General features: G+C 38.6%; 1 protein-coding gene across 3 annotated transcripts in view; it reads right to left on the reverse strand.

Moving 5' to 3' along the window:
• Positions 1–2,685: 2,685 nt before the first annotated feature.
• SEPTIN7 (septin 7) overlaps positions 2,686–27,970 on the reverse strand; it is a 131,345-nt gene continuing 106,060 nt past the window's right edge. For 2 of the 3 annotated variants that reach the window (XM_045004780.1, XM_045004781.1), the window contains exons 10-15: positions 24,215–24,266; positions 19,255–19,380; positions 11,367–11,387; positions 8,227–8,362; positions 4,476–4,615; positions 2,686–3,911 (exon numbers count right to left, since the gene is read on the reverse strand). In XM_045004780.1, the coding sequence (XP_044860715.1) occupies positions 3,872–3,911; positions 4,476–4,615; positions 8,227–8,362; positions 11,367–11,387; positions 19,255–19,380; positions 24,215–24,266 (515 nt within the window). In that variant the 3' untranslated portion in view covers positions 2,686–3,871. The remainder of the gene's footprint in view (positions 3,912–4,475; positions 4,616–8,226; positions 8,363–11,366; positions 11,388–19,254; positions 19,381–24,214; positions 24,267–27,970) is intronic. The other variant, XM_045004782.1, reaches the window with a different exon arrangement.

The following is a 27,970-nucleotide window of genomic DNA, read 5'->3' on the forward strand; positions in this document are numbered from 1 at the left end:
GGGGCTCCCAGCCACCACCACTGCTATGGCAGCAGCGGCCGGAGCCCCGGGCTCTTTAATTTCACCACTGCAGCCCCAGGCAGCGCAGGCCGGGTAGAAGGGTTGGCTGGGAGAGGCTGATGTCCAGCCCCTTCCACTTGAGGACTCGCCCCTTCCAGAACCCACAGCCAGGCCCCCATAGCAGTAAGTCTTTCACCTCTGAATATTTCACATGGGAAACAACTAGGCAGAGCAATCTATTGCCTAGGATGTATAACTAAAGCTCTTGGGCATTAAAGAAGATTTCTATATTGGGTTGCTTAATTTATCAGTTGAAGGTATTGGAGGGAACCACAAATTTGTAATCTAGTTATTCCCAGATACAGACCCAGGAAGTTTTTCTAATTAAATTAATTTTATCCAGTTGTATTTCAAGTGTTAACTAACAGTAAAGATCATGTCATATACTACAATAAAAACTGCAGCTATATATAAACACAACATCTATTCCCCCCACCTCCCAATTTGATGGCTTTATTTAGCTGGATGTTGAGTAAGATTCCCAGACTTAACAGTTTAGGAGAAGGCTGGTTGTAAGTTCAACTTTAAATTTTAAACCAAATGATTTTATAAGTTAAAAAAATCAATTAAAATAAACAATCTGAATAAAAAAAAGTTTTTAAAAGCTGTTTTAAAATGAATAAAGAGCCAAACACTTTAGCCACTGATGGGATCTGCTGATTTATTATAAAGAATGGGGAAAATCTATCTAGTGTTCAGAGTTCCTCAATAACACTTTATTATATTGTTTGAGTAAGTGTGGCAAAAGTTAATGGCATGCCAATCAATAAAGCAAGATGTGTGTCTAGTGCCACAGCCAAATTATGGTATATCTGTGATCCAAAAAACCTGCTCTGATTTTAAATGAGTTTTCTTGTTCTGAAGTTGTTAGTAAATAAAATGGAGTTTTAATATAAACTAAATAATTCAAAATATTACAATGTATTCAAAGAAAAGCCACTTCTACTGCTAGATATTGAAGAAATTTGCTCCAGTTAGGCAAACAAGAATATCAGCATCTGGTGTACTAGACTAGAATCTCCAACTTTTGGTCAAACCATAGCCCATTTTGGAAAAGTTGCAGGACAAATTTACACACATGTATTAACCCAACATGTTTTTGGAAAGATAATAATTAAAACTGGCTGAAACGTTTCCATTGGAACAGTTTTCTTTTGGAAAATGCTGATTTGACAGGTTGAAGAGCTTTGTTTCATCTTTATAATGTAGTCAACACAACACACTTCAATATGATTGTTTTATTATTTCCTAAATGATTTTTTCTGCACATATCTTTTTTTGTAGGAAATGATTTTCCTTCTGATTTGGGACAAAAGGAAATGTTCAAATGTTGGAATTGCCCAGCATTTGACTAGCTTTAAGAGTAACATTCCAACAGAACAACAGTCAAAGGTGTTGCTAGTCCTCTATAATTCAGATTCAATTTTTTTTGGCAACACATCAGAAGAGGCTCATGTTCTACAAAGTGTGTCTTGGGGGAATGATTGGGACAGCATGAAGAAGCTTTACGTGTATTACAATACAAAGGGTCTTGCAATTAAGATTGCTTAAAAGAAAGCTACGCCCATTTTGCAGAGAATAGGATACTGAACATTAACATTGCAAGAAGTCATGTGTCATGTTCACAGTGAATGATAAAAATAACTGAAATTCAGATGATTCTTGAGCCTTGCTCTGGGTGTGGCTATCTGAGTGAGTGCCATTGACACCGACAAAAGGGGAATCCTGTGCAAAACCAAACTGGAATAGAAGGCAAAATGACTACCGGATAATACAAATAACCTTTGTGCAAGCAACTAACATATTTAATACATTTTTATTTATCCATTAAATCAATACAATAAACTGGAAATTGGTTTACCAGTCTCATTGCTGGCTATGTGTGTTCATTTTTAGTAAAATGCATGGAAGCCAAATTGGAGGCAAAAGGTCAGTTGTAATTAAACCATTTGCAAATACATTTTAGCATGTATGTTATGAGTTTTCTAATCATTCCGGTTAAGAGGAATGCAGTCGTCAGAATGTCATCTGAAAAAAATATCATTAATAGGAAGGCTCTGCAGCTAACAATGGAAAAATTCTTATCCCAAATCAGGACTATAATTATTTCAAAGTAACACATCCGGTTAAGCAAACTGTCTTTAGGATTCTCTTCCCCAATTAAAGAAGTCCCTTCAGGCAACAATTGTTTCCTGCAATGTAGAACACTTTGGGAAGTATGCTGCCATTTCTATTTTCTGAAAAATGTCAACATGAATCTTTCAGTTCTTTTGTCTCTATAATGGCAAATAAGCTTAGTACACTCTCCTGTGTAAGGTTCAAGCATTTTACAAGCTACATGCCACCTTCCCAGCTACCAAGTTCAGCTCAGTTTGACTCACTTATATTTTCGATAAACAGTGGAGAAATCCCAGAGGCTACAGCCATCCCACAGTGCCACTGATAACCATGAATACTTAAAACTAGAATCTGGATGCAGTAATGGAGACACACCCATGGAAAATATCAGAAAAGGTGTCTGAACACCTTTCTATTTTGGACAATACAAAAAAATGCATGAAAAATTGGTGCCCTCTTCTGGATAAGAAGTTTTTAGTCTGAAGTTTAAGGGCACAATTCATCATGTATAGTACTTAGCCACTTAAACATGTTTTATTAGGTCAATAACCCACAGATTGAATACACCTGTCCAGCCCTTAAACTGATAACTTGACATATAGACAGACTAAATGCAAAGTTAATTTTTATATCTAGGCGTGGTTACATTTGAAATATTTCCCATAGTGAATACTTTGCTATGCAATTTCTTGAAAGCGTATCACACATCAGCAAGTTACATCACAACATTGTTTATTATGTGACTTTTTACAATACAAACAAAAATACAGAAATGCAGTATATGAATACAGCTAAATGCAAAATGGTGACTTTTTCAAGAGGCCATGATTCCCATTTCTAGTAAAATAAAGAAAGACTGCACACAGGTAGAAACAGGTTGGTAGTTAACTCCACAATTTTGCCTAAAAATGACCTATAAATGCATTTTCCTGCTACTTACCATAAAATGTAAAGGGAGTTAAAGGAAAGATTTACTCACTGGTTCCTACCATATGAAAGAAGCTATATTCTATTGAGCAGAATCAATATATGAAAAAATATCTAAATTAAATGTTATTACAAAAATGAAGCAGTAATGAAATTCTTCTGGCTAAAGAAGTTACTAAATGAGGATAGCATATATTTAAAGAATCCAAAACAAAGAAAGGTTGTTATAAAAAGCTTTAGGTGCACTGTAAGCCTATACGTTTGTTTTTCCATGTGTATTTTTAAACAATGGAAGTGTCAAAAAAATAGGGCAATTGTGTTAGACTAAATTACATTATTGTATATGCTGCACTGAATGGAATTTTTGTATTATAATAGAGAAGCATAGTTTGTATCATATTATGGCAATTTATCCTCACTGAAAACCTTCCAGAGTCCTTGTATTTTGGAATATCCTGTAAACAAAAAAACCCACCAGAACATGATTGTACAACAGTAAAATGTTTTTTTGTGTGTTAAAATGACATCTGTTTTTTTTTAAAAAAAAGGAAAAAGTACTTAGAGCTGTTATTTTTCCAAGTACACAACATCCTAGACAATTCAAGGCATCTCAATCTCCATCAAAATTAACAAAAAATTTATCATGCTGTTAAATCCATTGTTATGGATACAACTGGTGCAAAATTGGTCAAACGGATCCAACGAACACTGATGTCCAGGCTGGCATATTGGCAACTAATACATAACTGGTGGTCAATAGATGTATTTAAAAGATCTTCCCTTTCTTCTTGTTCTTTTCCAAGGTTCTAAGAAGAAAAAACATTTTAAAATAAAAACATTTTATGGCCAAAAATTTCAGCACATTATGTATATATTTTTAAAATATGCAATTTTTAGCTGTCCTAGTTTAGACACAGGAAGGAATTTTCCTTGGCATACTACGCACACAGCACTGGCATAGCAATAATTTTGCCATTACACTCCTACTTCCAGGAGATGGAAGATCTGATGGCTTTCAGTCAGATGTTTGAGTTCCCAGCCCTCAAATAAAAGCCGAAGAAAAAGTAAGTAAAATTAAATCAGCCTTCAAATTCTAATAAAGTTTTCCTACAGTGATGAATGGTAACCTGTTGAGGTTGGTTTTATTTAGCAAGTACTGAACATGTGTGCCTGCTATAGAAACTAAGGTTCTCCTCATTTCCAAAATATGCTCATATATACCAAAAAGCAGTGTGACATTTTCACTATTTTGAGTGGGCCAAGCAAAAATGTTGATGGTCAAGCTGTGTAGAGATGTATTTTCTTTTAATAATTATTACAGAACATGTGGAACATTCGATACAAACAACTTTAGCAAAAATCCTACGTACCTGGAAGAATTCTGTTGTTCCAAAATACGCTGTTGAGTTTCCCAGTTGGCTTTCTCATCCTCAAACTGGCGGCGCTTTTCCTCTAATTCTTTATGCTGCGCCTCCAAGTTCTTCTTCATTTGCTCATGGCGTCGTTGGAGCTAAGAATTTGAGGCAAAGTACATAGTCAAAAACTGCACAAACACTGCAGCATTAGAAAGAAGATTAGGAGTTGTATTGTACAGTATGCCACATCAGCTACTGTAACTAACTGAGGACCCTGGTTAGAGACCAAAACTGTTGATTCCACTCTTTACCACTTCTAACCTATCTTCTTCACCATCTTCCCTCCAAACTTCTCAAGCATGCGGACTGTATCTCCTGCCTTTATAATCTATAATGCTCTAACGCCTCAAAGCCACAATTCCATTATACAATCATAAAAGTGACCGTCCCTGGCCCAGAGAGCTTACATTCCAAGCAGAACACTAGAAAAAAACAGCTGGCGACAGACAGGGGGAGCACAAAGCAACAAGATGATTAGAACAGTATAAGCATTGATCACAGCCAATCAGCCACCTAGCCAATCACAATCAATAGAAGAGTCTCTTCAGTTTCATGCTAGATCTACTGCTTTTGAAGCAGACCACTCCCCTCCTCAGAATTTTCTGACTGATCACCTGTTCTATAATGTCTCTCCGGGGGCAGGGAGAGCAGAGTGTCAAGGTGTTAAAATCTCTCTCTACTAGCTGCTAAGTGGTGTTTAAAAACATGTTAAAATGTGTTAGCTAACATGTTTTAACACACCACCTTTCCCCCAGTCTAGATAGGACCTAAATGACTGACATTCTCTGGACATGTCACTGGCAATAGCTATTCATCTTCCCCTTGTCTCCACTCCCCTCTCGATTCAAAAGTCCACCATACTACCCCTCGTGGTACCAGCATAACCCCATAGTGAAGACTGAGCCTACAAGAAAAACAGGGGTTTCTCCATCGCTGTAGGAACTCCACCTCCTCCAGTGACATTGGCTATGTCAAACAAACATTTTTTCATTCACCCAGCTGTGTTTACACTGGGGACTAGGTTGGCAAAGCTATGGGTCTCAGGGGTGAGGATTTTTCACACCTCTAAGTGCTGTAGCTATGTCAACCTAAATTATAAGTGTAGACCAGGCCTGACTCCCTTCACTGGCTTCCTCTCCCCTTTGATATCAGATACAAGTTCTTAATTCTTACTTTCAAAGCTGTGCAAAACCCAATCTGTATTTACATTGCTGCTCTTATTTTCTCCTACCCTTCACCTGCTGTCTGTGCTCCTCTCAAGCCTCCTTCCCAAATGCCCCTTGTATTGTCTCTTGCTTTTTCTTTCACACTTGATTTCACTTCAGAACTCCCTTCCTCTACTTGTTTGCCAAACAATCTCTCAGCATTCAATCTCACTGAAAACAGAGGGGTTTCAGAACTTTATTTAAATGAAGTATTGCAACCTTGTTCTTTAACCTATATTATATCCCACATACAACACTTGAACAAAGTTATGGTTGCTAATGTACTATCAACAGAGCCATCTAGAGTGCACACACCTCTCACAACTCAGTCTTAAAGTTAAGGTATCTTTGCTGACGGAATGTAAAAGCATATCTAAATACATAACATGAATTCTTCCCAAACTGAAGTAAAAGTTAAGATTAAGGTTGTGTTTTGAGTATACCTATTAGGAATTAGTGTGTGTTGTGAAGTGGGCTGTAGCCCACGAAAGCTTATGCTCAAAATAAATTTGTTAGTCTCTAAGGTGCCACAAGTACTCCTGTTCTTTGTGTGTGTTGTGGGCAGCTGTATGTAAAACCGAGGCCAGGAACATCTGGATATTATGGTATAGGTGGTAAGATGCAAATTGTGGTTGGTTTAGATATCAATACTGATGTAACTGGTGATTTTCTTTATTCTATGTGACTGCACTAAGAAGCACCCATATAATTTCAAAAAACAACTTTGTTAAAAATGTTTTTTGGGGGGGGATTTCCAGGACTATTAGCAAAAGTTATATCACAGTTGCATTTTAACAATATATGCCTTTGAAAATCCACCATAGTAAAACAGCCAATCTCTGTGGGGCTCTCTCTTGAAGACTTTGTGGTGATCTGTAGGTGGGTCTGTGCTTTTATCCATGTTGAAAGTGTACCAATGTGTGCAAAGTTTAACATGAATAAAGAATACACCCCTTGTCACTCTTATGTTTGTCTCCTTTCACGTAGCCCATGTTCTCTGTAACCCTCCAACTTCTTCTACACACATGTCCAGTACAGCTTTCTTCATGCTCCAGGTCTTCTACATCTCTCCTCTTCATGACCTGTGTCCTGAAAGATGTTTTCTTGCACCAGGCCCATAGTACACTCATCCTAAAGTACTCAGACATACTCCCTGAACCCAATTCAAATCTCCCTGTATATACCCCCTCTGCTGTCTTTGAACTTGTACAACTTAATTTTGTAGATGTTTACCAGTTCAATAGGGAGCAGAAAGCATACACTGGGAAGGCAATATGGGTTGACAGAGGTTATAGAAGCAGACTTTAGTGGACTGGGTATGTAATAGAAGAGAGTTTGGGTAGTGGGGGAAGGACAACAGGGCTGGATAGTGAAGAGTAGCAGGGTATCACTGTCCACTTCTCTCCCATTGTCCTGCCTGCCTCCTTGGCTCCTCAAAGAATGACTGGCAGGGTTTCTATAACTGCTTTTAGTACTCCAAGCTTCCTGTAGGTCTGCTAAGATTTTTTTAATTTGCAGCTATGGTTGTTGTACCAGGCCTCTTTGGAGAAGCTGCCTCCTAGCAGAGTTACAAAATCCACTTGTTTGATTTGTTTACAATTGTGCCCACAGGTCCCAATCAGAATCAGAACCCCACTGTGTTAATAACTGTATAAACATGTAATGGCCCGGGTCTACACTACGAAGTTTTGCCAGCATAGCTATGTCAGTAAGCTGTGTGGCTTTTTAAAAAAAAAAATCATGCCCCTGACAGATAGCTATGTCGCCAAAAACATCTGTATAGACGCAGCTTATACTGGCAAAAAGTCATTATGCCAGTATCTGCTCTGTCTCCAGAAGATGGATTTGCTGGTTTAGCTATATTGGCAAAGCTGTTGTACGACAGACTAGCCCAGTCTCTGCTCTGAAGAGTTTACAACCTAAAACAATTGACATACAAAGGGACATGAGAGGTGAGTGAGTCAAATTATACAATTTTTATATAGATTTGCAATTTTTAAAAAAGTCACAAAAATTGAAACGGTTGCAAGCAATACCTATCTACTCCTTAAGCTAACCATCATGAACTGGTTGATTTGTTACAGGCATTATGGAAGAGTAGTCAAAGGATTTCAAGAAAGGGCTTTATTACTGATAAAAGATTCACATTATATAGTGCATAAATTAGCTAAAGTGTAAAGTAACGTTTTAGGGCACCAAAGACAGACATGAGACTAGAGAGATTTTTAGCATGCTACGATTATGGAAGTGAAACGAGGGGATGTTAAAATATGAAAGTTATCTTGAAAATACATGCTTGCCTCCTTTATTTAAATAGTGTAACTTGGGTACTAATTAGTGAGAATTTCATTTAAATTCTAATTTAAGGTTATATTCTTAACTATGGAGCCATGAGGGAACCTCCAGAACATGTGTATGTTACAGTGTCTTTGAGGAAAGGATTTTCTCTCCATTGGTCAGCACTGAGCACGTTATTGGCATTTAATACACATTTTGGTTACCTCAGCTTCAGAGTCCTTCAGTTTCTGAACTTTTTCTTTGACCTTCATTTCAAAGACCTGCTCCATTTCCATCTCCATTTTTTTCATTTTGGCCACATGCTCTCTTCTCTCTTCTTCCATCTGCGCCAGAGGGCTCCTGCCATAAACCCAGAGCAGGTTAATCAATAAGGACGTGATCTTTTTTGCAACACAAGATGACATTGAAAAGTAAGGCAACCAAAAAACAAGACATTAAATGGAACGATGAGTTTGCATGTGCCTCTATCTTAAGTTAAATTTTCATAATTTCAGAAGACTGCATATGTTCGATCAAACCAATTTTAAACTATGAAAAAAGAGACAATTTATTTCATAGTGTAAACATCTTACATTTTTTATATTTAAATTTGGTTAAATATAATGCAGTCATATGTTGAGAATTCTTTACTTACTACCTTTAATAGAACCACTAGGGCAGTGGTTCTAAACCTGTGGCCCAAGGGCTGCTTCCGGCCCAATCAGCACAGAGCTGCGGCCCATGTGACATCTTCAGGGCAACAGAGGTAGTATTGGATGCAGCCCACAGTGGTAAATAGGTTGAGAACCACTGCGTTAGGGGAAAGTCAAATCAGGAAAAATTCAGCAACGAAAACTCAAAAATAAAAGTGGCATCTTCCTAGTGATCTTCCAACACTACATCCCCTCCAATCACCAAAATACTTGTGCACACAAAAATGGAAAGATAACCTTAAACTAGAACAGAGCAAGAGAAAAAGAAAGTGTTGCAGGTAGAAAGAAACTGATTTTTAAATCTTAATTTCTAAGGGAATTATCAAATAAATGTAAGTTCATAATTTTAGCTTTGTGTTAAATACAATCTTTTCCTGTGCTGATTCTTCTGAACGCACAGCAATTTTGAGAGGTTTTGAGCAGTTGGACTTCAGATTTATTTGTGGAAGTGTTATTAGCATGGAATATTTTGCTTTGTAAAATGTGCCTAATTCAAATACATGTTTTTAATTTTTTCCAGACACTTTCAGGCAAGTGATTTACTAATCTTGCTACTCAGTCTAAAATAGCATTTTAGAAATGTTATAGTCTTCAATGTTCTGTAGAATTCACCATAGACTCATTATATATTTCACTCTTTCTGGCTAATGGTTAGATAATGTATACACTCAGCCCCTTGTAAGAGTAACTTTTTTGGTACTCAAACATTAAGAACAACCAGAACAAACTTCAGTCTGAACATGTATGTTTTTCAAAAACATTTGAAAAAATGAGCTCTAACTAGCATATGGATGTAATAATATAATAAATAAATACACACACACACGTACATGTTTGTGTTATCACTCTCTTGGATATTTACATACACACACACAAAACAAAAATGATAAATGAGCAGGGAATGTCTATCCATCTAAGATGGTCCAACCTTCATCTAAGAAAGCAAACTGTATTTGGAGTTGCTAGGTGTGATTACATCAAAAATAAAGTATTCGCTTTTTGTGCTTGAATGTGTTTTATGCTTTCAGAATTCTCCTAAAACTATCTGAGGTAGAGTAAAGCATTTCTAATATGCAGTGCCCCTTTCATTCAAAACTTGCAACTCATTCTTTTAGGAGAGGGAAATAGGGTTCAAAATGTGTAGTCAGTGCAATGGAGGGTGTGTCAAATATGTCTGGGAATTGTTTTGACTATTCATAGCTCATTTTTTACGTATAACTCAGCTATATGAGATTGCCACTAATGAGGTGAAAATGAAATGTATCCTATGAAAATCAAGGCCAACTGAACAGTTTTTAAATTCCAGTATTTTCAAATATGTGCTTCAAAAGGTGACAATTTTAGGTATTTTTGAGATGTATCTGAACTGATTTGCAAAATTTAGAGCAGCAGACCAAATGTTAGCAGAATACTAGATTTCAAATAGAAACTGATCCTACTCCAAATTCAGGATTTACTTTTACCATACAAAGGTTGATTGTTAGCATCTGTACCTTTTGTTGGTGAAAATAGCATGTAACTTGGAGTACTGTTCGATTACAAGCCCAGTACCATAATACATAAAACCAATTCATGAGAGGAGTGTGCAACATCAGTTGTAATGTTTTAGTGAATTTGAGTAGTAGTGTTTCTATGTAAATAAACACATTGTCAAAACATTACAAAATTTAACTTCCTGAAGATATTAACATACCTTTCTTTGAGAGAAATGTAAAGTTTTAAAGTGTCTATTCTATGTAAAGAACCTAGGGGCCTCGGTCCTACTGCCACTGAAGTCACTGCCAAGACCCCCACTGACTTCAAATGGGAACAGAACTGGCTCCCTAATGACACCAGAACCTAAGAATTGGGTAGGTATGTCTTTCAAGTCATATTTTCAAGAAAATTGTTCAGATTTCCCCCAAAATGTGAAGTCTTAAGCTTCCCTGGAGTGTTCAGTAAGCTAGCAAGCTAATATCTACTATGGAGTTCTTTACGAGTGGATCAGTACACAGTTCTCATTCTGATAAGCAATGTCTAGAGAAATCAATGGGGTTGAAGCACAAAGGAAAAGGGAAGTCCAAGAAAGCATCAGGAACACTCCCACCCTCCACATATAAAATAATATACATGTGTAATATTAACTCTTTAAGGTTTAGAGAAAGCTTATGTTATTCTATGTATACACAAAGTGGAACCTCTGCAAGCCATTTGTATGATAAACCATAGTCAAATGAATTTGACTACACTAACAAGTTTGCCAGTTTAGCCCCTCCTTAAAGAGCTGGAAATTTAGAGATGTGGAATTTTCATTACTTAAATTCTCAATAAGCACTAATATAACTATTACTCTGGAACTAACACGAGACTGCCGAGACAATCTGGGTGAATTACATAATTTATATACATCTTTCAGTCTGTTATTCTCATGCAATTTGACCGAAATCTTTCAAAAGTAAGAGGGAGTGTTCTATGAAGAATATTTGCCACTGAAGATATTTATAACTTTTAATCTAGAATGTTAGAGCAGTTTTAGAACAAAAAGCACTAAAGTAAAATCAGATGCAGAAGCTGAACAGGAAAACAAATTTTGAAACACTTAACATTAAAGGTCTTATGTGTTTAAAGAGTTTTTGTCTGAAGTCTTTGGAAAAATTTAAATAACCACTTACATGCCTTCAACTGTGTCAAATCTAAAAAACAAAAATACAGAGGCTTAGCATGCTTAAATAAAACCACAAAAACTAAAAAGCAGTAATTAAAAAGCAAATTCATTATAGATTCTAAAAAAGCTAATTAAAATTTGTTTTTTCCCCTAAAAGCAAATTTTCCACAGTAAAATGAAAGATTGTTAGTTAAAGCTGGTTATGTTTATTTCAAAATTCAGTTAGTTAATCACTACACCATGTAAATATTAATGCAGATTTGATGTGAAGAGATATTTCAAAGACAGTTTACCTACAGTGGTGTGACTAAAGTATGCATGCTTTTAAAGTTATTTTACATATTTTAGTGACATTAACTTAACGAACTTGCTCTAAGTAAGCTTTCTGAAACCAAAGCAATCTCTAGGCTTATTTGCCTTATAAAATTTGTCACCTAATGAAGGTCATTATATTCAAAGTGAATGATGGATGTTATATTGAAAAAGAAAGACTGTTCAGGTGCTATAGAAACAGCACTTAACTTTACTGGCCAGCAGAGGTCTCACAGGAGGCTATGATCAACAGCACTAAAAAGCATACAATGTAATTAAGTTTACATGGAGTATGGTATCTTAATTTGAGCTTGTTGTGTTAGTATCTCACTGACAATAGTCAAATCAGAAGAAAAGATCAGGTTTCAGCCTTCAGGAACTGGTATTTTTACATTAAATAATTTGCAGTATGAAGCCATTCCTATTATTAGGACTGCTCCCTAGAATTTCCTGTTCTGTCTGTAGGAAGCGCAGAATCTTGTGGCCAGGTTATAAACATCCTAGGAACAGTCAAAAGGAGTTAGAAGCAGTCTATGCTAAGAAGCAGTTAAAAGGATCTACACATTGCGTATTTTGTTACTCTGTGTGACAGTTTATTGAACATATCTGTAGCCAGATAAGGCTTACCTTTATGTCATTTATACAAATATATACCTTTTGATAATAAAAACATGGTTTATTTTTAACCTCACTGAAAATGTCTATTTCACATCAAAAAGTGAATATAGGACTTCTCAAATTAAGAATTTTTTGTTTAAAGTGCCAATTTTAGTATATGCCACACAGTGCACGTGTACAGTTACACTTATTTGCATAGTGTGAAGAGACAAGTTATCCATATACCTGAAGGTTACCCTTTGACATAATATTTTTTAGAGATGGGATGATGTTGAAAATGTGAAGGAATCAGACACTAAACCTAAAATACAAAAAGGCTACGTAATCATGGAAAAAACATGCTTTGGATTTCTCTTAAACTAATGTGTTATTTGTAGAACAGCTGATTATAATATCAGCTAAGCAAGGGAGGAATTCAAGGGAGTCATTACAAGGCAAGAAAAATAGTTTTGGTGCATTCGGAAAATACAGAATATATCTTGTAGCACATTTTACTAATTCTGTTTTCATAGTCAATCACTGAGTTTTGTTCAAAGAAATAAGCTAACATTTACTCAAGGAACAGAGCTGCAAAGGCTAATATGTTTACATTACTACCAGGAGCAGACCCATTGTGGAGGGGGGGGGGGGGGAAAGAGAGAGAGAGAGAGAGAGAGAGAGAGAGAGAGAGAGAGAGAGAGAGAGTGTGTAATAAAAAATACTTTTTCACAAGTAACTATGTATCCTCAATAAACTAAACATTTAATACAAAATACAGCTGTCAAATATGACCCTTAGGTATTTTTGATAGAGAGAGTGCTCCACCGATGTCAGTAAATTTCTGATCACGACCAAGGTGAATGCAAGGTTTCTGAAGTTTTATGAATGGGCTCACCCACTTCAAGTGCTCCCCTAGACAGACACAAAAATTCTGAAGTAAGCCAGAACCACAAACTCTAGCTGCCAGAGATGTCAGACACTTTGCAGAAAGAAGGGACTGTTTTTGTCTGTCACGGCACAAGAAAAAATGGCTCAAGCATTGCCTCATTCCACTCCTGCCTTTACCTTCACAGGTGAGCTATTATCCCACCCTTAGGAAATCTGTCACAGTCCCAGAGATCACATCAGCCACAGAGAGTAGAGGTTTCTTAGTGAGAGCAAAAATAAGCCTAAGACTCCAGAGGGGAGGCACAAACGAAGTGTATTTGTTTTCTTTTCCCCCTTTCTATGAAAGAATACACATGGCAGCCAGATGTGGCTACACAGAGATCATCTTCCTATATATTGCTCTAAATCTGGCAGGAATCAAAACTGGAGAAGCACAGTAAAGCAGCCCTGGAGTGGGAGAATGTGGGTGGTGACCGGTTATCCTGCCTGTTAGAATGAGCAAGGAATCCAATGTCTGTACTGTCAGAGTCAAACAGGAGTTATGCTGTAAAACCCAAGTAGCTCCAGAAAGTTATCATCTGCATTAAACAGCTGTGCTGCATAATTACATTCTTTTCAAATCAATCCCTTGGAATGTCTGATTACTGCTCTAACCTACAAACAAATCTATACATCTTGTACTCTTACTGATAACGGCACATAATTCTAAAAGTGCCCCAAAATAAAGGAATGCACTCTACTAAAACTGTTACTGAAGTGTACCATTTCATAAAAACTGTATAAAATTTGACTATTCTCTTTGCTCTTCTTTTCCTTCAATAAAGTGTTATTGGATACAAATGTAGACCCTTAAAGATTGTCAGTGTTTCAATACTTATAAAATGGATGCTGTGGCTCAAAGGTTTTTAAGGATGAGGCAACTGTTTGGTGAGAACAGTGACAGCCCATTTTTAATTAATATAAAAATCTGAAATGTTTCTATTTTTTCAAAAAAGGGCAAGCTAAGAATTTAAATAGGAGCAAACAATTTGAAGCAAAGTAGTGGTGTGTGTGTACTTATAAGATACTGGAGAGGTAGAAGGCAAAATGACAGTAAGCAAACCCAGTTTTCTCTATTTGAAAAGGAGGCAGGAATCTGAGTGAGACTAAAAATTAATAAGGAAGGATCTGGGATGCTGAAGGTTATGGCCTCTGGTCTAGGATCTGGATTCAATCAGAAGTTCTTTCAAAATCTGCAAGAAAATCTTTTTGCTTGTCTGCAAGGACTAAATCAGTAGCTCCATGATGAATGAAACTGAGGGCTGAAGCTGCCAACTAGCATATAAATTTACTCTTTATTTACCTCAGCTACACAGTAAGGCCTGGTCTACACTACGCGTTTAAACCGAATTTAGCAGCGTTAAACCGATTTAACCCTGCACCCGTCCACACAATACGAGGCCCTTTATATCGATATAAAGGGCTCTTTAAACCGGTTTCTGTACTCCTCCCCGATGAGAGGAGTAGCGTTGAAATCGGTATTGCCATGTCGGATTAGGGTTAGTGTGGCTGCAAATCGACGGTATTGGCCTCCGGGCGGTATCCCACAGTGCACCATTGTGACCACTCTGGAAAGCAATCTGAACTCGGATGCACTGGCCAAGTAAGACAGGAAAAGCCCCGCGAACTTTTGAATTTCATTTCCTGTTTGCCCAGCGTGGAGCTCTGATCAGCACGGGTGGCGATGCAGTCCCAAATCCAAAAAGAGCTCCAGCATGGACCGTACGGGAGATACTGGATCTGATCGCTATATGGGGAGACAAATCTGTTGCATCAGAGCTCTGTTACAGAAGATGAAATGACAAAGCATTTGAAAAAATCTCCAGGCTATGATAGACAGAGGCCACAGCAGGGACTCAGCACAGTGCTGTGTGAGAAGCGTAACGGAAAGCCAAAGAATCAAATGGACGCTCATGGAGGGAGGGAGTGGGTACTGAGGACTCCTGCTATCCCGCAGTCTCCGAAAAGCATTTGCATTCTTGGCTGGGCTCCAAATGCCTGAAGGGTCAAAAACATTTTCCCGGGTGTTTCAGGGTGTATGTCGTCAATTTACACCCTTCCCACCCCAACCCCCAAAAGAAAAGGGAAAAAATAGTTTCTTGGCTTTTTTCCATGTCACCCTATGTCTACTGCATGCTGCTGGTAGATGGGGTGCTGCAGCGCTAAACAGCAGCATCCTCTCCCCTCCCCTCCCCGGTGGCAGACGGTACGGTACAAAAGGACTGGTATCCGTCCTCGTCATCATCCTGTGAGTGTTCCTGGCTGGCCTCGGTGAGGTCGGCCGGGGGCGCCTGGGTAAAAATAGGAATGACTCCTGGTCATTCCCAGCAGTGTTTCTTATTCCTGCATTCTTTATTACTTCATCACACAAATGGGGGGACACTGCCACGGTAGCTCAGGAGGGTTGGGGGAGGAGGGAAGCAACGGGTGGGGTTATTGCAGGGGCACCCCCTAGAATGGCATGCAGCTCATCATTTCTGCGGGATCTCTGGGGCTCTGACACGGAGCGGCTGTGCTCTCTGGTTCTCTAGGAGACTTGCCCCATATTCTAGGCTGGACTGACTCTATTTTTAGACAAAACATAGGAAGGGAATGACCCGGGGAGTCATTCCCATTTTTGCCTATGCGCCCCCGGCCGACCTCAGCGAGGCCAGCCAGGAGCACCCATGATAGCAGCAGACGGTACAGAACGATTGATACCATCATCTCATCACCAATTTACAATGGCAGATGGTGCAATATGACTGGTAACCGTCTCTGCTATCTTGCAAAGGCAAATGAATGCTGCTGTGTAGCAGTGCAGTACCGCATCTGTCAGCAGCATCCAGTACACATACGGTGACAGTGACATAAGGCAAAACGGGCTCCATGATTGCCATGCTATGGCGTCTGCCAGGGCAATCCAGGGAAAAGGGCGCGAAATGATTGTCTGCCGTTGCTTTCCCGGAGGAAGGATTGAGTGATGACATTTACCCAGAATCACCCGCAACACTGTTTTTGCACTGAGATCTCAACCCAGAATTCCAATGGGCAGGGGAGACTGTGGGAACTATGGGATAGCTACGGGATAGCTACCCACAGTGCAACGCTCGGGAAATCGACGCTAGCCTCGGTACATGGACGCACACCGCCGAATTAATGTGCTTAGTGTGGCCGCGTGCACTCGACTTTATACAATCTGTTTTACAAAACCGGTTTATGTAAAATCGGAATAATCCCGTAGTGTAGACATACCCTAATGAAGTGCTATGTTTCTTAATAGGATCGTAAACTGAAGAGATTTGCTACACAGAAAAAAGTGTTCAGAAGGGCATCTTTGACTTTATTAAATACATCCAGCTTAAAAGGTCAAACGAGGTACTGTAGTAAAGTGACTGGGGTGGTTTTGATGGCAGAAGGTAAAATAACGAGCCATGCTTCTGAAAGAAAAGACCACATCAATACTAATCCAGACACTCATAAGAACTAAAAGCATAGGCAACACCTGCTCTGAATACAAAGGTCTTAGTGATAAGTCACGGGTATTTTTAGTTAAAAAAAAAGTCATGGACAGGTCATGGGCAGTAAACAAAATTTCACTGCCAGTGATCAGCCCATGACTTGTACTATATACCCCTGACTAAAACTTGTATGCTATGGGGGGGGAGGGGCACCTGGGACCCCTGCTGCTGCTGGGTGTGACGGGGCGGCTGGCAGGCTCTTTACCTGGCTTTGTGCGGCTCCCAGAAGCAGCTGGCATGTCTCCCCGAGGTAAGCGCTGCCCAGAGCCCTCACCCCATGCTGTACTCCAATCCCCTGATTCAGCCCTGAGCCCCCTCCCACACACAAACTCCTGCTGCTGCTGGGGGGAGGGAGGAGAGGCACGGTGGTCTGAGACTGCCCCAGCAGTGGCAGGTGCAGCTGGCCCAGGGGCTGCCCCAGTTTTTTAGGCGGCCCCCAGGCCAGCTGCACCTGCCACTGCAGGTGTCACGGAGGTCCCCGAAAGTCACAGAATCCACAACAGACTCACAGCCTTGGTGATAAATAAATGCAGCAAATGTAACATTGGTTTTGGAACCTCTGAATACTGTACACAGAATCTGTAGCAAGCAGCACACAAAAAAGTTTTCAATATTAAGAACAAAGAATGCACTTGTATATTGCATTTTAAGGATTTACAGTGTTCAAACTACATAACATATCGAGAGAGTTTGGGTTTGGGGGGCACGGACAAGTAGAAATCTGCTGACAAGGGACAAAATTGAAGTAAGGGTAAAAGTGTGAGATCAACAAAAGTAAAACTTTGGAAGTCAAAGCACATGCAGTGTTTTCCCCTTACTTGATCCTTATTGTAAAAGCAATGGTATTAACTCCAAAATTACGTAACAAAGTGTGATCAGTTTCTTTTGTTTTTGTTGCAACTTTACATGTCTTGAAGATTCCAAATTTACATGACATCCACAATTTAATGAGCTTTTTAAATCCCATGGAGAAAGCAGAACTTATCAGTCCAGGATACTATTACCACTTCAAAGAGAAAGTACCCTTAAGTTTTTTATACTTAACTGTATTCTTTTCTCCTCTCACCCCTAAATGCCCAATTCAAACATCAAATCAAACTTTTACATTTCTCCCTTCCTCCCCAGTTCTCTTCATAATCACTCTACCCCATGAAGTATTTTCCTCAATAAAATTACCAAAGAGCTGATCTGAGGGATGAGAAGAGGTATTATTGCACTCTTGCCCTCTCAATCAACCATGCTACGCTATTGTCAGCAATGCAGAGAAACTTTAAAAATAAATTGTAAATCTCTCTGAGTACTCAAGAGCCTCAAAGGATGTGGAGCAGGATGTTGTGACAACAGGTTGGGCAAGGTGAGAAACTCTGTCGTGTCAAAGAACAGATGCTGTTCTACTTTGGACTTCTCTTCACTCCAAAATTTTACTGTGTTTGAACTTGGTTGTGAAAAGCTGATTTAGTGACATGATTCTATTACGTGGCAGTCAATGTAGCAAGGGGCACATGTTTAGCATGGTGCCAGCTAACTCATTCCTTCAGAACCATATTCAAACAGTAAAAATTTTTTTTAGTGTGGACAAGCCCTTAGTGTGAAATAGCCATCAGACTGCGACCTGCCCCTGCCAGAGATCAGGGATACCCCTCGCTGAGAAATAGCTGTACAATTGTGAGGCAGTCACTGCATAGTACTCCTACACTCTGATACTATATTGGAATGCTATTCAGTCAATCAAGGAAGTATACCATTCATGACTAACTTGCCTCAAGAATAATTTAAAAAAAAATACCTGAAATAATTTGACACTAGCTCCTTCAGACACATATTATGTCTTCACTATTTTCACTATTACATAGATGAATATACAAAATTTTAAAATGTGTACTGCTATCTAACAATTCTTGAAAATAGCTAACTTATTTGTTATATAAACAGAATAGGAAGAATAAATAGAATTTATATTTTATGTTTCCATAATTTAAAATGAACTGGAATGGCATGCAAAGTGCTACCATGAAAGAGACCCAAGTTTTTAGTTCTCTGTTCCTGCACCAGCTGGGGTTGAAATACTGCACTAGCAGCTTCCCTCTAACAAAAGGTATGGAGATGGAAAGATTGCTATGTGTTACTAACAAGTTTTCTATCGCGATGGGAAGCTTTGAAAAATACCGAGCAGAATCCACTGAAGATGGGGAAGAGAATGTGTGATTTTATTCTTAATTATTAAGCAGAAAGATAAGGTGAATCCACTCTTCCGCAAAAACAAAGTATTGCGCACCAACAAGAGAAACCACAGAAGCCAAACACAATTTGTGCCCAGAAATAGAAACCCTGATGTCCAAAAACTCTCAAATGATGAATATGCTTTGAAGATTCACAATGAACATTAAACTTCTTGCTTGTTTACACACAGCAGTTGTGTAGGTTAGGTCGACTAAATAATTTTAGTGCTCTATTGTGTTTAGATGAGGCCTTCATAACTTGTGGTAACTGACTGAAATTAAGTAGAAAATATAGAATGGTGACATCAAATGTTGATACAAACTTAACAGAAACACTTACTTAGTTAGCTGCCCTTTGTTTTTGTTGTTGTCAACTCCATTGTACGTAACAGCTGCCAGTTTTCTGCTCCTGTAGTTCTCATAGTGTACGTTGTTAGTGACATCCTTCAGGTCCTGCATGTGAGTTCTGTCAACAGAAGTACAGGCTATCAGCAGAGTTCATTCTTCATGAATATCAAACATGATCTGAAAATCAGATTAGATCACCTTCATTCTGCAGACTTAATAATCCAAATTTATTCTGTCCTATCAAAACAATGAGGATTTGAGAACTATTTTTTTTATTATTAATATTTTTGTTCACGGGATCATCAATATATAAGCCTACTGTTAAATTCTACATAACTAATTCAAAGTGCTAATCAGTAGGGACAACAGAAATTTGAAGGAGGGTCTCCTTTTTTATGAGGCTTCATACTACTTTCCTATTACAAGCATTTATGCCTTCATTTCAAACTTAAAGAATGATGGCAGGGTCACAGAAAGGGTAGCATATTTTGCACAGAATAGCATTTCAAAATTGAGAGCTTACTCACCTTATAAAGTAACTGGAGTTCTTTGAAATGTGTCACCTGATCGGTGCTCCAGTTCTGGTGTGACTGTGGCTTTGAATACAGATTTTTGGCAGCAGTGTCCATTCGGCCCGCACATTAGCTTCAATGCAGAGCACAAAGAAAGTCCCACAACAGAGACTCCGAAGCGGAGGGGAAGGATGGTGAGTTGTGGAGCACCAACAGAGAGAGACATCTCAAAGAACTACAGTTACTGCACAAGGTGAGTAACCTCTCCTTCTTCGAGTAGTGGGTGCTTCAGTTCAGATGACTCCCAAGCAGTACCCCGCAAAGGAGGCAGAAGGTTCGGCACAGGAGTCCAACACAGAAGAGAGAACTACACTACCTAAAGCACATCTTATTTTGTGGCAGGCACCAAGGCATAATATTCATTCGAAAAGGTAGGCACTGAGGAGCACTGCTCTACAGATGTCTGCAAGTGATAATATCCCTAAACCACGCTATAGAAGTACAAAGTGCTCTAGTGCAGTGGCTCTCAACCTTTCCAGACTACTTTCAGGAGTCTGATTTGTCTTGCATACCTCCAACTTACACCTCATTTAAAAAATAATTGCTTATAAAATCAGACACAAATACAAAAAAAAAAGTGTCCCAGCACACTATTACTGAAAAATTGCTTATTTTCTAATTTTTACCATGTAATTATAAAATAAATCAATTGGAATATAAGTATTGTACTTACATTTTAATGTATAGTATATAGAACACTATAAACAAGTCATTGCCTGTATACAATTTTAGTTTGTACACTAGTGCTTTTTATGTAGCCTGATGTAAAACTAGGCAAATATCGAGATGAGCTGATATACTCTCCGGAAGACCTCTGTGTACCCCCTGAGGTACACGTACCCTGGTTGAGAACCACTGCTCTAGTGGAAGGTGCTATCACTCATGAAGTGTGTTGAAGTGGAGTTCATTCATAACAGATCTTAAAACAGCCAGAGAGCCACATTGATAATCTCTCTTTCAAAATAACCGAACTCTTGTTTCTGTCCACAATGGATACAAATAGTCTAGGAGATCTTCTAAAAGGTTTGGTTCTATCTAAGTTAAAGGCTAATATTTTCCTGACATCCAGGGTATGGAACATGGCTTCTTGACTAGTTGAATGTAATTTTGGGAAAAAACAGGAGATGAATGGTTTGATTAACATGGAAGTCTGAGGACACCTTAGGTAAAGATCTGGGATGAGCCCACTCTCTGCTGATTATTGTAAATGAAGAGGGGGTCCACCAATGAAGCCCCCATTTCTCTAGCCCTTGGGACGGAAGTTATAGCTTTCAAGGTGGCTGTCTTCATTAACAGAGCTAACAAACAGGTAGCTAATGACTCAAAGGGATGCTTCATAAGGCAATTAAGGCCTAGGTTCAGTTCCCACCTAGGAGAAGATTCTCTGATTTGTGGGTAGAGATTCAACAAGGAATCTTGCTGTGGCTGAGTGAGCTATGAGTGAAAAACTCCCTATATGCTATTATTCCTGCGAAGTGTACCCACATGGAGCTCACAGAAAGACTCAATGTTTTCAATTCCAATGAGTAATCCAAACTCTGAGAAGGGGAGAACAAACAGCTGAAATCAGATGACTGCTACACGAATGAATACGGCTTCCATTTCTAAAGGTAAGTATTTCTTGTAGATTCTTTTCTACTGTGTAATAAAATGTGTTGTACCGCAGTTGAACAGGATACCTCTATTCCTGAGAACCATTGAGGAACCATGCTTGGAGCCTCAGAATCGGCAGGCTGGAGTGAAGTGTTTGACCAACATCTTGATGTGAGGTGGAGGCTTTGGGTTTCCCCTAGGTTCTGAGGTGGGGCCAGAAATGAGGGGTTCAGGGTGCAGGAGGGAGCTCCAAAAGGTTGTGGGATCCAGCTGTGTGCGCGGGCTCTAGGGTGGCACTGGGGATTAGGGGTTTGGGCTGCAGAAGGGGGCTCCGGACTCAGGCTGAGGAGTTTGGGGTGAAGAAGGGGGCTAAGGGCTTGGGCAGGGGATTGGGGTGTGGGACAGGGGGGTTCCAGCTGAGGGTGTGGGCTCTAGGGTGGGGTTGGAGATGAGGGGGTTCGGTGTGCAGGAGGTGGTTTGGGGTGTGGGCTCCGGGCTCTGGCTGGGCAGCACTTACACAACAGGCAGCTCCTGGTTGGTAGTGCAGCGGGGATAAGGCAGGCTCCCTGCCTGCCTGCCCTAGCTCTGGGCTGCTCTGCTACTGGAAGCGGCTGGCATGTCTGGCCCCTAGATAGAGGGGCCAGGCGGCTCTACATGGTACATCCTGCCTGCAGGTGCCAGCTCTGCAGCTCCCATTGGCCGCGGTTCCCGGCCAATGGGAGCTGCAGAGCCGGCGCCAGGGGGACAGCACCTGAAGCTTCCCTGTTCACCCCTCCGCCTAGGGGCCACAGAGACAGGCAGCTGAGAAGGAACTTAGCCCACACAACTCCATATAGCCTCTGTGGGGGAGCACGAGAACGTGTGGGGCACATGTGCAGGCCAAACAAACACTTATCAAAAATCTCCGATCGAAGGCACTGGCACACCTGAAGTGGAGCGCCCACAGGAACACTACTCCAAGAACTGCAGCATTCCAAACATTAATGTTATAAGTTTTACCAAAATAATATATTTTGTAGGTGACCTTGTAATTGAAGAGGACCCAAATGAAATATAGCTCTATAGTCTTGTAATAATGCTACATTAGACCCATCTAAACATTTGTCAGGCAACACGTTAGAGTTCCAAGCACAAATTTGACTTGAGTTTCCACATTTCAGGCTTAGAAGTAGTACTTGTGTCTCCAAGACAAAGGTCAAGTATCAACTATCCACAATATCTATTCAGCAGCTCAAAGAAAATCCTCTGGAGTGAAGCTAAGCTGCCAAACAGCCATTATTATAAGAGATTGCGAAAGAAATCTAAAATTGCCCATGACAAAAAATGGCAGAGAGACTCAACCAGCTTTTAACAAAGAGAATACATCAAATCCTACTTTGGAAAACACCCATCCTGGAACTAGGAAACTAAATGCCTAGACAACATTACATCGGTACAAACAGGACTTCAATTGTCTGTTGGTTTATTGATTTTCAGGCAATACATCAACATTACCATTTGCTCAGGATTTCTTTAAACAAAATTATGCCCAAGAGTAGGTCTACATATGTTACATACAATAAAAAAAACAAAAAATCAGGAATTAGAAATAACTACCTATTCCAGCCCTCTCCATTACAAGATCTTGTAGCTAATACTTTCCAGAGCCTATTTTTGAGTCAATCCCTTTACACATCTTTCATTATTTCCCTTGAAAATTACTTGTATAATCAGTCTTGGGTTTCCTGTCAAGTCTAAATTTTCCTTTGCTCAACTTCATGCTAAATAAGCTTTGTTCTTATAGGACAGCATAGTTGAATTTGTATTGTACTGGTTTTTGTTGGGTTAGAAGAAATTTGGGAGTGGCCAACTGTCAGGAGAAGAAAAGAGATTTACTTTTTTTAATTGTTCCTTGTCATATTGCATGACTAAGGGTTTATTTTGGAACACAGGACTAATTTTAAAAAGCAATCAGTTTATTCCGTAAGTACTCTCTGCAGTAAGACAGTATAGAAGTATAGAAATTCTCAAACTCTTGTTCAAGTCTAACTTACTATAGTTCAAAGTCTGCCCTCACACACATCCACAATTTCTAGTAACTTCAACAGGAGTTGCATATTTTGAGTCACGTGTGACAAAACTTAGACATTGTACTTTAATTGGAAAAAACAACTGAAAAGCAATAGAAAAGTTTGCTTTTAATCCAAATTTTCCTTATTGCCATTCTTTCCCTACAGGTTTGTTACAGTTTAGCAAACTTTTAAAAAGTTGAAAGGTATTATGTACTAAGAGGACTTCTATTTTGTCCCTTTGCATTTCTATTTTCATTTCCTGCATATTTTGCAGTCACTGATGTTAGGATAGAAACAAGATGATTGGTCGAGCAAATTCTAATCCACACTATTTAATGTCAGAAGCACTAGCAGCTCAATCTTGACCTATTCAAATAATTTTATAAATATTTAAAGGACAGAAAACTTCCATTGCCAATTAGAGAGGAAAAAATATATTCTGGAGTCTGTCAGATAGCTGCAATTCATTGATTGTGATTGATGAACAAGTCATGACACATTATGAGACTATTATTCTTCTATGATGAAGCAAGAGGTCTTGGAATTATAGAGTAAATATTCTGCACTTTTACTCAAAGTAGAAAGCAGATCAATATTCAACATTTGCACAGGAGTGAAAGATGTCCTTAAAAAAGAATATACAATATAAGGAGATAGAGAACATAAGCTTCTCTCTCTTATATTCAGTTGAAATCCTTTCACAATAGGTGTGCAATGTTCCACATAAACTACTTACCTTATCAACATGTTCCTTAAAATTGTGAAGTCACAGTGTTCACCATTTTCAACTGTGGGGAAGAAGGTAAAATGTACGTTAAGACAGTGTAACGAAAACTTGTGCCATACATAAAGTAGAGGGAGATATTGAGATTGAATATATTTGAGCATTAATGTTTTCCTATGTATAAACCTCCCATTTCCCTACACGTGCCCCCATATTTCTTTCCCAGAGAGAATTATACTTTTAATTCCAGATTACACCAAAAAGCTTAACAGACACATCACTCAATCTACCACTGAAATGCAGTAGCTGTTGGGCAGTACGTAACATTTCACAAGCTCAGGGCAGAAAGTGAAGAACAATTTCCAAATGAAACAGGTGAATTTAAAGTGACACCAACTTTAAAAAAATTGTGTTAATTTTTTCATCTATATTGTTACAAATAGCACCTAAGATTACTATAATTGAAAGATGAGAGTGTTCAAAATGTCAATGTGTACTTAATGAAACTATCTAAATAATGGCTGTTTAATGTACAGCTTCCTCAGTGCAACTGAGAGAAAAATATTTAAGAAAATGTGATTGTAAAATAAATTGGTGGGGGAATTCAGGGGCAAATATACTTTAAATTATACTTTAAAAAACTGATTAGATTTTAAGTTGACAGTGCCTCTATGCAGGTAGAAAGCAATAATATCAACGGCATTTAATCACGATTCTGGAACAGTCATCCATATATAGGTTTGCAAAGAGCCACTGAACCCTGTACTATCTATGCGAGACAAATTCCATATAGGATGTGTTACAAATTTTGAATTGCCATATTACCACATAAAAATACAAAATCAATTTTACAAGTGAAGTGACATCAAATTTGATACCAGATAAGTTCTACCAATTTAACAGATACAACAGTTAATTTTTCAAAGTTATAATGTCTGAACTTCATAGTACTGGAAACAGACACAAATAAACCACAGTTTTATGCATCATCTTTAAAATATTTACATACGAGTAAAAGTAGTTAAACAATCCAGGAACTTTAAGACTATATGTTGACATGGCCAGAGAGCAAGGGTATGGAAATCAACACAACTGACTAAACTCATTTTCCTTGTCCCCAGTGTCCTGATTTGCCAACTTCTTCCCCAAATAAGGCTTCAACACACCAAGCCAGGTGCCATCACAGCCACCACATGACCTCTCCTGAGAACAAAGTCTATCAGGATCAGGAAAATCCTGTTTTCAAAATGTTGCATGTATTATGTATATTTACTTCAGAAAGACCAAATCAATTTTAATTACACCCAATTAATCAAAAGTTCTTAAATTAAAAAGGAGCTATGTAATCTGAAAATCCTACAGTAAAAGAAAAATGCAGTACAATCTATTGACAGCAAATCCCCTTTAAAAACTTGCCAGTTTACTAAAATCCCAAATATACCAATGCACTCTTGATTTCCAATGAGAAATTAAATCAAAGCACACAAATATCCACTGAATTTCATGCTAGAATTGATGATTCTATCTTAATTGCTAATTTACACAGAGTTTGAAAATCATAAGCCTGTTAACTATTTATAGACATTTATATAGACAAACACTAACCCACAAGATGTAGGCCATTACATCACTTCAAGTGTATGAGACTGATAAGTGACTAAAATGGAAATTACATGTAGTTCTTTGCTTGTGAATCTGAACTGTGGCTTTATTTACAGAATCCAATATCTGGTGAGTTTGTGTTTATAGATGGAATGGCAATGTAAATCATGGGAAAATTCCAACAGGACTGGAATTCCAGCAGATCTACATAATGACCTGAGTGTCCGCTGTTAATGGTCCCAGAATCATTAGCAAACACTGGATCAGATCAGAGTTGTTATAGATGCTCACTCCCTCCGCCCCCCATACTTGGATCTGCACATTTAATGCATTCAGGTTAATTCTACGCTTGCACAGTGGTCAGACTAACTGAGCAGACAATACTGTCAGAAAACCAGGACATAAACATAACTTTACTGAGAGCAGTTCACTGCAAAAGAATATTCTGCAAAATTGCAACCCAATGATGGTCTTTCTAAGACCTCAAGTTCCTCATTTTATCTTTATTTAGTATGTATTTAAATATTCAGTGTCTGAGCAAATTGAGACCATGCACTCGACCCAATGTATTTGCTTATAGATCAAAGAACCGTGAAAGACACTGAATAATTTCTCCACCAGACAAATAGTAGTAGTAAGAATAGCAGGAGGAATGGGGGAAGAATGGGAGACAATGGTATGGGGAAGGGAACATGGGAGACAGAGCCCCTGACATATGGGAAAGGGGATCACAGAGTCCTGGCATTGGGAGGGTGCAAACATGGAGCTTGTGGAGGGGAATGGAGGAATGCAAGGAGCCCCTGGTGTGTGCTATCTGAGCTTAGCCTACAGAAGCAACAAGGCTTGTGACTCTGTAATACAATTTCATGCAACATCTATACTCCGCAGTTATTTTACTCCAAGTAATTTTAATTCCTGCTTTGACAGTCCATTTATATAACATGTGAAATCATACTCGCAATAAAATAATATTTCTCTGATCATTCTATCAATAGGTGGTATATTCTCATGAGATAGATCAAGGAGACAAGTCTCAAATGAGAGTTATAAAAGTTTGTTTTTAAAGTAAAGTTTGTTTTGCACCATTTAATATTTCAAATGTCTAAACCAAGAGCCTTAGCCCCCGCCCTCCTGAACATATTCTACTGCAGCTGGTTTATACTCTACACCAAAACCCATTTCCTGTCAGACATGCACTTCAAAGAACTGTAGCACTTCCTTTAACATATATGTACATAGTGTGCTGTTTTGTTTAGTACTGCATTAACTTGGTTCACAGTTAAGCTGCTTTAAAAAAAATTGCTTCATAAAGTTTATGGATAAGACAATTATTGTGGTAAATAAAACGTAAAACAATCTATGGTGGTCACTCCAACGTATGTTGCAGTTGGGTGCATACATATGCAAACCAAAGATACAATAAAACTTCTCTTTGCAAAGGCAGCTGTTGAAGCCTCAGTGTTTGGGTTTTCATATACCACATTTATCATGCATGCAAAGAGGTAATGAATGGTATGCAGCAGGCAATATTAAATAACAGTTCTCTCATAAAAACCAGTTACCTTCAAATCTATACTAAAGCAGCAAACTATATATATTTCCACTTACAACAGGTACAATAAGTAAATATCAAATTTTAATTAGACTTTACATGGGTTGTTAAATGAAAATGCATCTTTGAACTCAATGTAAGATGAAAACTTTCAGCATGCTCAACCCTAAGGTCAACAGCTTTAGGAAAAACAACAATTTATGATAGTTTAGTGAAAATAAGATGATCTGCCAGGAATTTTAAATTGTATTTATTCTAGCCTAGATGATCAAACAAACATCCCTAATGTGAAAGCCCTTGGAAACAAGAGACTAGGAAACTGATAGTTTATGTAATAAACCATATGGACGTTTCTGCAACACTGAAGTGGAAATATTATGAGCACTAGTAAACAGCTGAACATCAAGCATAATCTTGTTTATGTAATGAAGTATGAACTGAAATTAAAGTAAGATACTGCAGTTTAATTACAGTTCACTGGAAGATGCCTCCATCGGTCTTGAACAGATGATTCACAAGCAAAAGCTTAAGTATATCGTTTATAAAATATTTAACTTTGGCAGGACTGCATTTGTTCTGAGGCTGGAAAAAGATGCTTTACACAAATGGTAGCA

Source organism: Mauremys mutica, chromosome 2, assembly GCF_020497125.1.
Source record: "Mauremys mutica isolate MM-2020 ecotype Southern chromosome 2, ASM2049712v1, whole genome shotgun sequence".
Lineage (NCBI taxonomy): Eukaryota > Metazoa > Chordata > Testudines > Geoemydidae > Mauremys > Mauremys mutica.